This window comes from Balaenoptera acutorostrata, chromosome 1 (assembly GCF_949987535.1).
Source record: "Balaenoptera acutorostrata chromosome 1, mBalAcu1.1, whole genome shotgun sequence".
Lineage (NCBI taxonomy): Eukaryota > Metazoa > Chordata > Mammalia > Artiodactyla > Balaenopteridae > Balaenoptera > Balaenoptera acutorostrata.
In genome coordinates, this window is record NC_080064.1 from 62,509,205 (window position 1) to 62,524,674 (window position 15,470).

Consider the following 15,470-nt stretch of genomic DNA (forward strand, 5'->3'; position numbering starts at 1 on the left):
TGACACATAAGTGCTCAATAGGTGATTTTTGAAGAAAATAGATGTAAAATAATTATTCATAACATAACCTTTAAATAAGGAGTTAGGGATTTTTTACTTAAGTCTAGTTTTACAAAACATGTAAGACAGACCAAATGCTTCTGGCTGTCAATGTATTTGTACTATGATGAAATTAAGAGTCTCTCTGTTTTTTAACACATGAGAGATATCCAAGAAAAATTTATCCTATTAATAAGACTTATTGATCACTACAGACAGCCCAATCTAGTGGAAATAGTCAGGAGCTGGCTAAGAAGAGCTGGTAGTTTTCTCATTTGTTACCTGTTAATCACTTTTTAGTCAGCTACTGTCTGTGTTTATATATGTTTGAAAAATTTAAAAGTGTCAACTAAGACTTCATTTGAAAGATAAACATTCCTTTATACTTATCACATTTTAAGAAATCAATCTGTAGATTTACTGTATACTTTAGGTTTATACATTAAATGAATAGCAATACTTATATGACTTTCCACAAAATCAATTAAATGTTTCCAAAAAACCATCCAGCTTCTACTGGATCAAACACAGAGTTGAGAAGCCACTTTCTCTTTACAGATGTGTGTTCAAAATCCATACTTATTCCTTGTCATGTCACAAAAGGAAAACTAGAATATACTTCCATGAAATACTTGGTTATAATCAACTCTACTGAGAGTCTTGCTTTGAGAGTTCTCTCCTTCTCTTTAGCTGCTTCTTTTGTCCTGTAATTGAATTGAATTTTCTCCTCGCCCCATTCCTTCTAGACAGCTTCTCATTTGAGAGCTTTGAAGATGTATTACACTAATATATCGTCAGAATGACAATGCTATGGTGATGCATGGGTATAATACATCTTCAGAGCTTCAGCACTGTCCAGGAACAATACAGCTGGATTAAATTCAAACCTAATGTAAAAGGAAACATTAAAAAAAAAAACTGGCTAACAAGGAAGGTGGAAAAAGAAAAACCCTAAATAAAAAGTTATTTTAATGAATTCCATACTCCTGTATATTTTGACGGAAAGTTTTCAAGATTTTAGTATAGCCTATTATTAATTTGTAAATTTATGCAAGAGTATGCTCTATAAATGTCTTAGTATTATAATGAAACATAGCCTCAGACAAAAAATACACAATAAATCTAGTTTTTGAAGTCTCAGACTCTCAGGCAAAGTTTACAAAGTTTATATGCAGTAAGTGTTGCATTTTGCCTTTTTTGTAAGTCTGGAAAATTAGTTCCTCAACATTTCATGAGACATTTACATTATGTGTTACACTAGGATACATTTCATGAATGCTGAACCTCTTCCCTTAGGACAAAATTCCCTTTGTAACATTCTCATATAGGGTGAACGTACTGCTTCTGATAGAAAATATTCCATGAAGTTTTGGAAACAGTAATAGGCTGAAATTGGGTTGCAGAGTAAACTAGGATTAGAGAATTTATAGATGATGATGATAATGATAATAATAATTAAAACAGAAATACAGGGCACCATTATTCATGGTCTCCTGGTCACAGTACCCTTTACCTCCTTTACCTTGGCTTTGGTAGGTCAGTAATCACACAGAAGTCTCAGAGAGACTTGCTCTTTTACTGTGAAGGCAAGCCCTTAGGAATCTACAGCCATGTGAATGACTCTTTACTTTTGTTCTTTATTTTTATAGATTTTTTTTCTACAGCACAGAATGCAACTCAAGAAAACAAATATACCCCTCCTCCAATACACTGCGTTTCTTGTCTTCCTCTCTTGTCACACACTGTTTATTAGAATCTGAATAATTCAAACTTTTGTTTCTCAAAGTCATTCCGGTAGTTTCTCAGTAAACAATCCCTCTTCTACTTTCTATGTAGAAAAAACTAAATACAAAATAATGTCTCACTAGTTTAGGTATGCAATCATTACAATGCATTTATCTGATTTTTATCACAGTATTTATCATTTCCATCTTTTATTATCTGTCCTCAAGCAACTTTTATGTAAAGATGAATGGTAAAATAAATTTTAATAGTAATAGCTAAGAATTTGGAGCTCTTAATTTTGCCTGAGTATTCTTTTAAACTCTTTATCTGTAATATCTCTTTTATATAACAGTCCCGTGGTATTATTATCGACATCATCATCATCATCATCACCACCATCATCTCTGTTTTGCAGATGAAGAAACTGAGGCACAGAGAGCTTAAAATATTTGCCCAGGTTAACACACACAGTGAGTGGCAGAGTAAGTAGGGACTTGAAACCAAGTAGTCCAAGTACTAACCATGTCCTTTTAAGCACTCTGCTATATTGCCTTGTTTAATAGGAGTTTGATAATTATAAAAAAGCTATTAGCTTTTTCTGTAACCTCTTTGAGGAATGATCTATTCACAAAGGTTATAAATGAAAATAATTATTAGTCATATTAATTTTAAAACATTAATCAGTTAATATAAGTTTATTAATCATTAAAAGACTTTACAGTATTCTAAAATATTATGTCATTTAACAGATATTTATTGAGCGCCTCCTATGTAGCCATATTTGCATGAACCATGGATCTTAAAGAGAGAGCGCACAAAAAGTGAAAGGAATAAAAAGTGTTTACCATAGTTTTATTGATCTATTATCCAAGATTACAAGATGATTCTAATTTTCCACTAGTGATGATTATTCCCAATTATGGTCAAACTAATAAAATAATATAATTTTAAAACAAGCTGGAGTTTAATTAAAATTCAATAGTGATATATTAATTTTGAGTTAAGAAAAATGGATATACTGCTATTTTACACTAGAGGTCATTACTCCTTTATAACAATTTATTTCAAGCCAACAATATGCTCATCTATAATTGTAAAGGACACAATTAGACCTTGATTTAAAAAAAATCATTATTAACATATTTTTCCTTATATATATTTTAATAATAATCCAGGAACAGCACTAAAATTCTAGTAGGCCTTGTTTGTATAAAAATATAGTCTTGAGAATATGATCTTACATTTATGAGGAAGTAAAACCAAGTTGTATCTTCACTGACTGCCAGGGTTCAAATGATCATTAAAACCTGGATTCAAATGAAAATTATGCTCCTTTCCTCATGAATGTGGAACATGAAGTTATAATACTATTTCACATTAAACCAGTTAACATATGTTAACCTATGTTAGAACAGTGCCTGGGACACACTAAGTGCTCAATAAATAAGTATTAGTTAGGCTCATTTTATAATTTCACAGTACCTACTATGCTCTTTCTGAATCTGAATAGGATCTACTTCAGTATTATTAATGCAATTTTTTGCCCATGGAGTCTCACTTCTGAATGAAATAGCATGAAACTCACACCCAAAGTAAAAGCTGCATTTTCTGAGATGATAACCTTCAAAGGAGCCCTAACTTGTTTAGACATAACCATTCTTGTAATACCTTCCTGTAACACATGTAATGTGACATTGAAATCACTTGGGGAAAAGACTAGAAAATCTAATTCCCAAAATATAAACAGTCTAATGCCAACAATTATCCCTAAATTCAGTCCACTAAGGGGAGACATAATCTAGTGTGGTATTATTATTATTTTTTTTCCTAATGCTCCTGCTCTCTCAGAAAATCAAGTTTCATTTAAAAAGAAAAAAGAACTTTTTATGAAATGCTTTGAAATGCTTGGTAGGTTCCTGTTTTCTGTTTTATATGGGTAAGCACTTTCCTCTGAGAATAATGGATTATTTTTTATATTGATTCATCATATCATCAGGCTCATTGTTTAGTCTTATATTTGTCTTTAAAAAATGAAATTTTTCTTGCTTTCTATATTCAAAGAGCAGGCATTAACAGTTCTGAATACAAACAATTCCGAATAGCCCACTAATAAATGGATAGAAGTAGAGGGGCTTTGGATACAGACAAATGAAAGTTAAAATTATAAAGAAAACTCTCAGAACAAACAGGCAATTTTAACTGTATATATAAATTATTGGTGTACAATCTTATGGTAAAAGTTTAACTTGCCATCATTACGTAGATTCAGTCATTACATAATTATCCATTATGCAAAGCCATTATGGAAATTCACAAAAGCTCCACAAAGAGTGCAACTCAACTATACAAGGGAGGTAGAACCATAGTTTGTAATCTGAAGGTCTGGTATTGTTGAAATGTCATCAGCATAAATTGCTGGTTTTACTGAATTTTTTTCTTCCTAACATTAAAGAGCAAAGTACAGTGTCAGGATTGCAAACCTGAAAAAAGACTCTTAAAGAACTATAGTGTTTGGGGGACAGGTTGCCAACTTTCAAGGAGCACACACACAGCCTCTTCATCATATCACCCTTGGTATTGGCCCAGCACTCAAGCACTTCAAAGAAGACTTTCTTTCATGAAAGGGGAATGACAATGGAATCAAGAGCACTAATAGAAAGTAATATTTTCTAGTTAGTACCTGTGATGACTTAAACTATTTTCAGAATTATTTTAAACAATAGATTTCAGTAGTGTTCATGGCTTTTAGATAATAATTTTCATTTTTTTTCAGTCTATTTTTTCTGATAATTAGTAATTAGCATTTTCTATCTTACGGTTATATTTAATTATCTTTAAAGATTATGAGAGGTTTAATGTGCTAAACCTGTATGTTATGCAGCTGGGAACCTGTTTTAAAACATCTAATGCAAGGGTCAGCAATTTTTTTCTTAAAGGACCAGAGAGTAAATGGTTTAGGTTTCGTGGGCCACGTGATTTCTATTGCAACTACTCAGCTCTACCATAGCAGTAAGAAAGTAGCCATGGAGAATATGTAAGGTTGTGAGTGTGGCTGTGTTCCAGCAATGACAACAAACACTTCATTTACAAAAATAGACAGTAGGCCAGTTTGGTTCACAGGTCTTAGGTTGCTGAAAAATGGTCTAATGAATCCTTGACTATTTACTCTGTTTATCCTGAAACTGCTCTCATTTAAAAATCTTAAAGTCCTTAAAATCTCTTAGTTTGGAAAAGTGTGTTTTATTCTTGATTAACTGTTTATATTATTTAACTTATAGCTGAGGTAAACTCATAGCAATATTTATGGAAAGCATGGAAAATACTATTTACTTTTTATTTAAAAGTTTCTATACTTCGATACACGTGATTTCCAAATATTGCCTTATGGCCATTTTAAGGCTACTCGAATGTTAAATAATGACTGATCTGTTTTATTAAACACAATATTCTATTCCAAGCAAAAATATCCTTCCAGAATGAAGACAAAATCAAGGCATTCTCAGATGAAGACTACTAAGAGAATTTGTCTCCAGTGGACCTATCACAAAAAAAAAAAAAGTTTAAAGGAAGTTTTCTAGATAGAAATGAAGGAAACAGAACATCAGGAAGGAAGGAAGAACAATGGTGATAAATACAAAATACTTTTCTTCTCTTGAGTTTTCTAATACATATTTGACAAGTGAAACAAAAACTGTACCATTGTCTTATACAGTTCTCATGATGTAGAGAAAATATTTAAGATAAGTACATTAGAAAAGTGGGAGAGTAAATGGAGGTAAGGTTTCTATACTTCACTGGAAGTAGTAAGATATGAATACCCTCAGACTATGATAAGTTATGTATATATGACATCATTCATAGAGAAAGTACTAAAAAATCTATACCAAGAGGCATGCTCTAAAACACTGTGGATAAAACAATGTGGAATTCTAAAAAGTGCACAAGTAACACACAGAAAGGCATGATAAAGAAAACAGAAACAAAAAAAAGGGGGAGAACAAACAGAAAACAAAAGAAAAAGATGTCAGACATAAGCCTTAATGAATCAATAATTAAATTAATTTTAAATGGTCTAAATACACCAATCAAAATATGGAGATTGTCAGAGTAGATAAGAAACATAACACATCAATATGCTATCTACAGAAGACTTATTTAAAATATAACAACATATGTGGGTTGGGAAAAAAAAAATCAAGATTTTTCAAAGCAGCTTTATTTGTTATAGCCAAAAACTGGAAACAGCCAAAATATTCTGTAACACATTTATGGCTAAACAAATTGTGGTACATTCATATCACAAAATATTACTCAGCAATAAAAAGGAACAAACTATTGAGGTGTATGATACAACTTAGATAATAAATCTCAAGAGTGAAAGGGCCAATTTCAAAAGGTCACACACTGAATTATTTCATTTACATAACATTCTATAAATGATAAAATTAAAGAGATGGAAAACAGATTAGTGTTTGTTGGGGCTAGAGATGATGGATGGTGAAGGAGTAGATGTGATGCTAAAAGGATAGCATAAAGTAAATCTTTGTGCTGAGGGAATAGCTCTGTATCTTGATTGTGATGATGGCTCCACAAATCAACTCATATGATAAAATGATGTAGAACTACATGCACACATTGCACTAATATCCATTCCAAGTTTTGGTGTCATACTACAGTTACATCTAATGTAACATGGGAGAAACTGGGTGAAGGGTATGTGGAAGCTCTCTGCACTAACTTCACAACTTCCTGTGAGCCTATAATTATTTCAAAGGAAACAGTGGAAAAAAAGAACCTCATATTCATTTGGGGCAATTTATTTAAACAATCTGAGTGTCATGTTCATCTGCACAATGAGGATGACACTATCCTCTGACAGTTCAGTTTTGAGGCTTATATGAGACAAGTACACACAAGTACCTCCCATTTTTCCTAGACTACATAAAGTACTGAATACATGTTAGTTGAACCATACTAACTAAAATTTCTTTGGTGCAAGCTGCTCTTTACATTAATGGAGTTAAAGTGCTGAACCTAATTCCAACATGTTGATGGGGGGTTTCCCACACCACCAGGCAATTATCCAATACCAGCTGGGTGTTCTACAATTCAAGTCAATTCTGACACTACCCAGAGAGAGCATGAGATTCTATGGAATAAGGGCTCAGTACTACAAGACTGCCCTTCTCCCCCACCCCCAACAAACGTCAGTAGTAATTCCAGGTTATCACCTGTGCTTGAAGCTGAAAGGACCCTGTGGGGCCCTCACTGGTACAAAAGCCCCTCTGTGTACCGCATTTCTTATTTGTAGAAAAAGGCTTTGGTCTCCTAGGCCTTCTCTGAGTTCCAGAGAGCAGATTCATACAGTTACTAATTAGGTTAGTGAGGGAATGCAGAAACCAAGGAAAAGCAGTCAAGAAACAATAGTCGGGTGATAAAACAAAATCCTAGTTCCTCCTCAACGAATATACATAACAATCTAAGTATATCTTTGAGTTGTTATGCAGAAACTAAGACCCATCATGCCCAGCAGGAGGAGGATGACTACATGGTGACCACAAGCACATAGACCACAGGCTGGTTGGAACCAGAAGATTGATGATTAATTTTCCTGAAACACCACATTGTTACCTCACCATCAACCAATCAGAAGAAAGTCATGCACCCTGCAGCCTTCACCCAATGTTGTCTTTAAAAACCCTTCCCTGGAAGCCATTGGGGAGTCTGGGGTCTTTTGAGCATGAGCTGCCCATTCTCCTTGCTTGGCACCTTCAATAAACACTATACTTTCCTTCACCACAACCTGGTGTCAGTAAATTGGCTTTGCTACACGGCAGGTGAGTGGACTCAAAGCTCAGTTCAGTAACATGCTTCCGACCAATGAGCTATAGATTAGAGGTTTCAAAGACCCTGTGTTTGGGTTTGACTAATTTGCTAGAGCAGCTCACAGATCTCAGAGAAACATTTGATTTACTAGATCACTGGTTTATTATAAAATATAATTCGGAAACCCCCAGATGAAAGGGGTACATAGGGCAAAGTATGGGGAAAGGATGAGGAGAGAAGCTTCCAGGCTCTCTGGGCATACCACTCTTCCTGAATTTCCACATGTATACTGATCTAGGAGTTCTCTAAACTCTGTACTTTAGCATTTTTTATGGAAGCTTCATTACATTGGCATGATTGATTAAATCATTGGCCATTGAGAACTGATTCAACTTCCAACCCCTCTCCCCTTCCCAAAAGTCAGTGGAGTGGGACTGAAAATTCCATTCCTCTAATCACATAGTTGGTTCTCCTGGCAACCAACCTTAGGTGTGGTTCCAAAGTCGCCTCATTAACATAATAAAAACACCTTTATAGCTCACTCCCTGATGTGAAATTCCAGGGTTTTTAGGAGCTCCGTGTCAGAAATGGCATGAAGGTCAAATACATATATATATTTCTTATAAATCACAGTACCCCAGAGGTGCAACCATATTGAAGGCATAAGGGAAATTAAGGGGTGATTCATATTTAGGGGTATGTTTGTGTATTTATATTAGGGGGATAAAGGTAGTGGGGAGATATCAGACAGGAAATACTTGCTTGTGACACTACCATGTTATCTCTTCAAATTTTAATTTCTAGTTCTAAGAAGTCATGTGGGAAGCAAGGACAGAGAGCAGCATCCATTAACTCTGCAGTACTTATGGAGCCCCTACTTTGTGCCAGGTCTTGTGCTAAGCCATGGGGTACAAAGGTCAACAGACACTGTTTCTGGACAGAAGGAGTCCCCTGTCCCAAAAGACCATGGACAAACAAAACCAAAGACTACAATTCAGAGAATTAGTCCTACACGAATGGTGGCACAAGGTACTATGTAACTACGGAGAAAGAAGCACCTGATTTTTCTTGGGATGCTTAGGAATAGCTTCATTAAAAGTTGAAAAAGGAGTAAGTTTGACAATTGTAGAGGGGGACAAAAGATATTCCTCATACAAAAAATAAAATATGTAAAAGTAGAAAAACAAAATTTTCACCTTGACTAACTGGATTCATAGTTTGCCTCCACATCTAAGTTCTTCACTTCTTATTTGCTCTTTATTCCTCCACAACTGAGTTTCTGGTCCATTATGTCACTGAATTGTTGCAATGATCACCAAACTATCTAACCCAAAGGTAACTGGTCTGATCTTATTTAATCTGATTGACATTTTTAACCACTCACTGCTCCAGGAATTTTTTCCTCTTTTGGCTTCTTGTAATCATGGCTTTCTGATTCTATTCCTACATCTCTGACCACTTGTTTGTGGTTTCCATTATAAGTGCTCAATAATTGTTGACTAAACAAAAGTGATCAGTGCCAAGAGATTGATTTCAGAAAAGAGCAACTTGAGCCTGTTTAAATGTGGATAGGATAAAGTTAATAGAGGAGAAGAGCTCAAAGATGTAGGGAGAAAGAGGATGTTTAATGGAATAAGTACCTGACAAACAGGAAAGAATGGATGGAACATAACAGGACAAAGGGAACTTAACGGAACATTCTTTACCTTGAGTTAGGCAATAATGTTAACTCCTGTGGATAATTGGAATGAGACTATCCTTTCAAAAGGCACTAAGCATATAGAGATTAGAGGAAAAAGAGTTTGAGATACACAGCCCAGTGTTCATGCTCAAATTTTGGCTTCAGAGCCAAAAGAATATCTTTGCTAGCTTATAAACACCAGCAGGGTAAAGTAAGAACATCTCTGGAGATTCCAGATATCAAAGAATAGGAATGAACTAGGAAACAGAGATTAAGATAAACAGCAATGAATAATAAGTAGAAATTTGACAGAGGCTTTCAAAATGCTTCCATATTTGTCATATACAATATACGATTTTAAAATTTATCTTTTTAAGTTTTCCTATTTTTTCTGACTGGATCTAGATTTATTAATAAATGATGTGTGATTACGAATTTTATTTTGTCTTTCTGTTCAAAATCAAATGCCTGGTGTAAACTTGTCAATGTTCTCCAGAAGTTTTAGGTGAGTTTTAGCTTCATGATATCACAGCATTTGAGAGCAGCTATGTGAATTGCATTCAAGAGATGTAAATAGGTCCCTCAATTTCAGAAACAGGGTTGGATATCCTGTGCCTCTGGATATCATTCCCTGAGAAGTTACAGCTTCACAATTATTTAATCCCAAATGGGCATAACTAGACTCTAATCATGAGGAAACATGAGTCAAACTCAGAATGAGAAATATTCTATTTTTTAAAAAAGTAGAAAAATGTCAAGGAAGACTAAGAAAGACTAAGGAATAGTCCCCAGACTAAAGAGGACTAAAGTGATATGACAACTAAGTACAGTACTAAAGGGAAAAGAATTCTCTAAAGGATACTATTCAATCAGTTGACAAAATTGGAATATGGATAGTAATGGGATAAAAGTATAATGCCAATGTTAAATGTACAAAAGTAAAAAACTGCACTGTGGTTACAGAAGAGAATATCCTTCTTCAGAAATTCACACTGAAAATAACTAGGGAGAAAAGGGCTTGCTGTATGCAAGCTGTTCTCAAATAATTCAATGAAAAAAAATATTTCTGCATACTCTACACACAGCAAATGTTGAAGCAAATGGGAAAAATGATGGATGAAACTGAGTAAAGGACACAGGGTGTACTTTGCATTATTTTTGTAACACTTTTTTTTTTCTTACTGGAAGTATTTTTTTTTAATTTTATTGATATATAGTTGATTTACAATGTTGTGTTTAATTTCTGCTGTACAGCAAAGTGTCAGTTATACACACACACACACACACACACACACACACATATATATATATATATTCTTTTTCATATTCTTTTCCATTATGGTTTATCACAGAATATTGAATATAGTTCTCTGTGCTATACAGTAGGACCTTGTTGTTCATCCATCCTATATATAATAGTTTACATCTGTTAATCCCAAACTTTTTAAATATAAATTTGAAATTAATTTCTACATATAGAATAGAAAATATAGAAAGGAAGAAATCATCACTATAAGTAACTCTAAGGAAGCTCATATATTCAGAAACTTCTCAGGAAAGATATTTTGGGGAAAGCACGCTAAGTTGTTTGAGCTAACAAGTGGAATGGCAACTTCAGTTGGTTCAGGCAATGTCTGTGATGTGGTTGAACTCACAACCTAACTTTTCCGCAGATAAGGGAGAAGCTCTGTGGAGCTACCTTCCTGTGACCAGCCATTTATAAAAATATCAGCTATGTCTAGCTATTCGTTAGATAATAGTTAATATTTATGCTAATTTTACTCATTTGCTTTGTATGGTAGGATCAGAAAAACAAATCTATGCACAGTTTAACTTAAAACCCAATCCTTCTTCTTTCAGCTTCATGATGCTATCCATTATCGTCATTCTAATAACTTCACTAACCAACATTCATGGTATTTAATTAAACTAAAATGTAGCCAAGCACTTACAAAAAGAATATGCATAATAACAAGCACTGCAAAGAAGGAGAGTTAAATCCAAAATATTAATCTTAAATTGTATGAAGATGGAGATTATGTGCTTCATTCTTACAAAAATTATATTTTCATATCAGATTTAAATCCCCGGAAAGATGATTAAGAATCAACCTTACATTTGCATATCACCTTATACTTTTTAATGCACATTTACGCTTATTATCTTTTTTGAGTCTCACAATAGCCAGGGATTTTTATCATTCGACTTTTGGAAAGTAGGAAACTAGCTGAGGGTAACTGAGGCTAAGAGATTTGCACTAGGATTTGCTGAACTGATGAATAAAGAAGTTGAAACTGGAGCACATGTATTCTAACTGCTAGTCCTGGGTTTGCCTCACTTACACCCCACGGAGAGTCTTGCCACTAATTCAGAGCTCACATACCAGTTTTATGATTCTGTAGCCACTCTAGAGAGTGAAATGTTGGCAGTCAAAAGCACACTCATGGTTCAGAAATATTACAGGGACCATAATGCATATTATGTAAGGGTATATTGCTGTTCTATTGATTTTTTTCTCACACTAATAGTAATACTAAGCGTATGATATGAGTAAGTCTCATTAGACCTACTGCATAAATGAGGAAACCAAAAGGCACTTAAGGATAAGTGATATTAAAGAAAGCATTAGCAGATAAAATAGATGTTCTAATTGTAATCTTTCTACGCCTATATAAAATATGCTTTTTTGATTCCTTTAAAAGAGATTTCCTCATCCTAGCCTTGTTCAAGTTATTTCTACCCAAAATATAAATCAAATATTGTTTATCTGAAATGTGGTGGGATCTTATTCATTAAAAGTACCACTCTTACTTCATGGTACATTTAAAGTTACGTAGTTCAAATATTTAGATTTTACACAAATTGAGGACTCGGTTAGAGTTGTGGCTGTGAAAATAGACCTGTCTTGATGATGATTATCCCCAGCTTCCCAAAGTTGACAATCTCTTTAGGAGGATGTGCCCTGTATCAGAAGCACCAGACACCGATAAACGTGTTATATCCCTTAATTTCACCTAGCTGTGTGATCTTGTACAAGTTACTTAAACTCTTGGGTTTTTAGATCCCTCATCAGTTAAAATTTAATTCTAACTGCCAAATCCTTGATTCTGAACTGCAGTTTGAAATTAGACCCAGCAAACTCATAATCTGTATAACTTTATTCTCCCTTGATTACGTCAGCAGTTCATGCTGGCCTATTAACATGTGAATGCTGATTGAATAAAAGCCTTACACATTTAAATGAAGATATTTCTCTTGTGATATTTCCATTTGAGCCTTTTGTCTATCGATTTGTGATTATCCAGTATACTACAGGGAAAGATAACCTTGCCTAGGAATCAAGAGACCTAAGTTCTACTCTGGGCTCTGACAGAAAATGCTCATTTAACTTTTGTGAACTACATGCATTTAGGTATAAAGAATAAGTATAAAACTATGCATCCCGACTACCTCATGAAAAGGATAGAAAAAATTAGTTGACTCTTACATTCTGAACAAGTGAGGTTACAGGAGGATATTGAACAGCACAAGCAACACTGATACTTTTCCGCTTTACCTGATGGGGAGATGTGCCTCCAGGAAATGGAAGGCTCTGGTTTCCCAGTGGCCAAACAAGTCAGGGTGACATTGGTTCCTTCATTGATGGTCATATCACTTGAGATGTCATATATCTTCGGAGGAACTGAAATGGCAAAACATGCAGTGGTCAGAAAAAAATGTATAAAAGTCTGTTGAACTATATATGATTAACTCCATGATATCATGCAATCAAACTATGGTGGTGAAATGTACTTATGGCCCATGGTCATCATCTAAAAGATAGATTCTTTAGATCCTCAGGATTACCCTAGAGTTTTTTTGTTTTTTGATTGGTTTTAATTTTCTCTAATACTTGGCTATGAAATATTTTAGGACAAATTAAATATTTAATAACAAAAAGCTTAAATAGTGCTTAAATGATCAATAAATATTGTTGTGAATACTTTGTATTACATAAACTAGAATATAGCCATCTGTCTGTTCCATCCATGTATCTTCACTATAATGATGGTTTTCCTGTTGAAATGATTAAAGAAAAATGGAAATCTGGAAGAAACTTAAACTATCAGAACAGTTATGCCTACATGGTGATTTAAGAGCTAAGTGAGGTAAAACATGTACAGAATTGGGATGTAAGATTTCAGGGTTGCAAAGGCAATTTAGGTCTCAATTTTCTAATCTTCCAAATAGTAGGGCTGGAATTTCTGAGCATTTATGTTCTAAGGAACACAAATTCTAAGGGCTGTGAAAGACGTGTTCAACATGAGTTTTCTTGTCAGTAATGGATGGAAATTTGTTGAAACAGGTCTCTTTATTTTGAGATTTCTTAGAACCTTTGTTATGACCTTTGCTCTGCAAATCTACAAGAGTGAAAGGGGAAATATTGTGATGTGTCTTTTTTTTTTTTCCCTGATGTATTAGGCTATGGAAACTTTTATAACAGAGCATTTGATGAAAGTAGTGAGCCTGGAATAAACTTTGGGAATGTTGAATAGGAAAATACCTAAATTAACTTCCAGGATAAAAATGTCTGTATTCTCTCAAATACCAAATGACCTCATTTAATCCTTATGCAGCATGGATATAAGTCCTGTGTCCTCTACAGGCTAGCTGTGTTACCTCAGCCTCAGGTCTTCATCTGCAAGCTGGAGATAATAATACTACAAACCCCATATAGCTACTGTGAAGATTAATAAGTCAACATATGTTAAAGGGTTTAGAAAAGTTCCTGGCATCATTGTTAGCTATCAATATTATTATTAGATGCCTTAAAACACATATTTGGTGTTTGACTTTAATTTCACTACTGCTCTTTTCCCATGCCTTAAAATTGCTCTCAGAAGTTCACCACTTTGATAGTATACACGACGGGCCTGTGCCATAAGTTTTGGTTTCCTATATAAAAATTATAGTAGGTTAAAGTTTCAGGTCAAAGCTAAATAAATGGCAGTTAGATACATTGATAACTATTACAAAAACATTCTTTTTAAGTGGAATTTTTCTCATTGTTCCATTCTTAGGGTTTCTTTCGGCAAGAGATATGTTTTCACAGTTACTTTAAAAACCAGTAACTAAAATCTGTCATAAAGATAAATTAAATTACTCATACTTTGAATATCATCTTTGATTTTTTAATGGAACCAAAACTCTGCTACAAGAAAATCTGGGATGATTTGATTACAAATATAAAGTATTCGATTATAAATAACTGGTGATATGATTGAGGAAAGGGCTTATTCCTAAGTGATATACTATTGTATATGTTTCTAAATGACATAATTTAATTGACATTTAAGACATATTATCATTAAACTCTTCATTGAGCTCTTCTCAGGCAAATAATAAAAAATTAAAACCATTCCAATAGAAGACTCTTTTTAGCTTAACTGAAACAGAACAGATATAAAAACTTTAAAATACCCTAGGAAGAAAGTAGAGAAAAATGTGCAAGACTTACTGGTGAATTGAAGATTTAATAAAAATAAACTTATAATATTAAAAAAATATATATCCTTTGGATATATGAATGTAGGTATTGGTTTGATATAGTAAACTATGAAATACATGTGTATATAAAACACATGTGTGTATATTTATGATTGTGTGTATATATACATATATATAAATATACAGATACATATATACCAATGTCTACTATTAAAAAAAGAAAAAGTTATATGATACTTTCCTTCTTTATGTAGAAGATAGTACACAGAGATCAGTCTAGTCTGGCTAGTTTTATTTTAAACGTATAACTGATTCAACTTTGGGCAGAGGTGTATATATTTAAGAGAAATGATGGAGTGCCATAAGACCATGCATTCTAGCCTCTAAATTAAATTATTTTGTCAATTTTATCTGACTTTAAAATAGCTTAGTTTCATCTTTACACATCTACTTATATTTAAAGTGGTAAACTAATATTATGCACAATATTTGATTTCACAGAGAAATAGCCAAGTCCCTTAGCAATAAACTTAGATTTAACATTTAACTATGGGAAATTCTGTGGTGGGGGAAGACTGTTGAATTCCAGGTGTGACATGTCAGTTCAGTGATTGCAACCACCTCCTGGGGCCTCATAATTCAGGATCTGCTACAGGAAATAAACATCTGGAAAGAGGATGTTAGCAAGGGAAATCCCTCTGGCAAGACACTT

At 33.7% G+C, this 15,470-nt stretch overlaps 1 protein-coding gene across 1 annotated transcript in view; it reads right to left on the reverse strand.

The window, feature by feature from the left end:
* Window positions 1-15,470, reverse strand: part of NEGR1 (neuronal growth regulator 1) — a 914,829-nt gene that overhangs the window by 365,786 nt on the left and 533,573 nt on the right. The window contains exon 3 of the mRNA XM_007182922.3: window positions 12,828-12,953. Coding sequence (XP_007182984.1) covers window positions 12,828-12,953 — 126 coding nt within the window. The remainder of the gene's footprint in view (window positions 1-12,827; window positions 12,954-15,470) is intronic.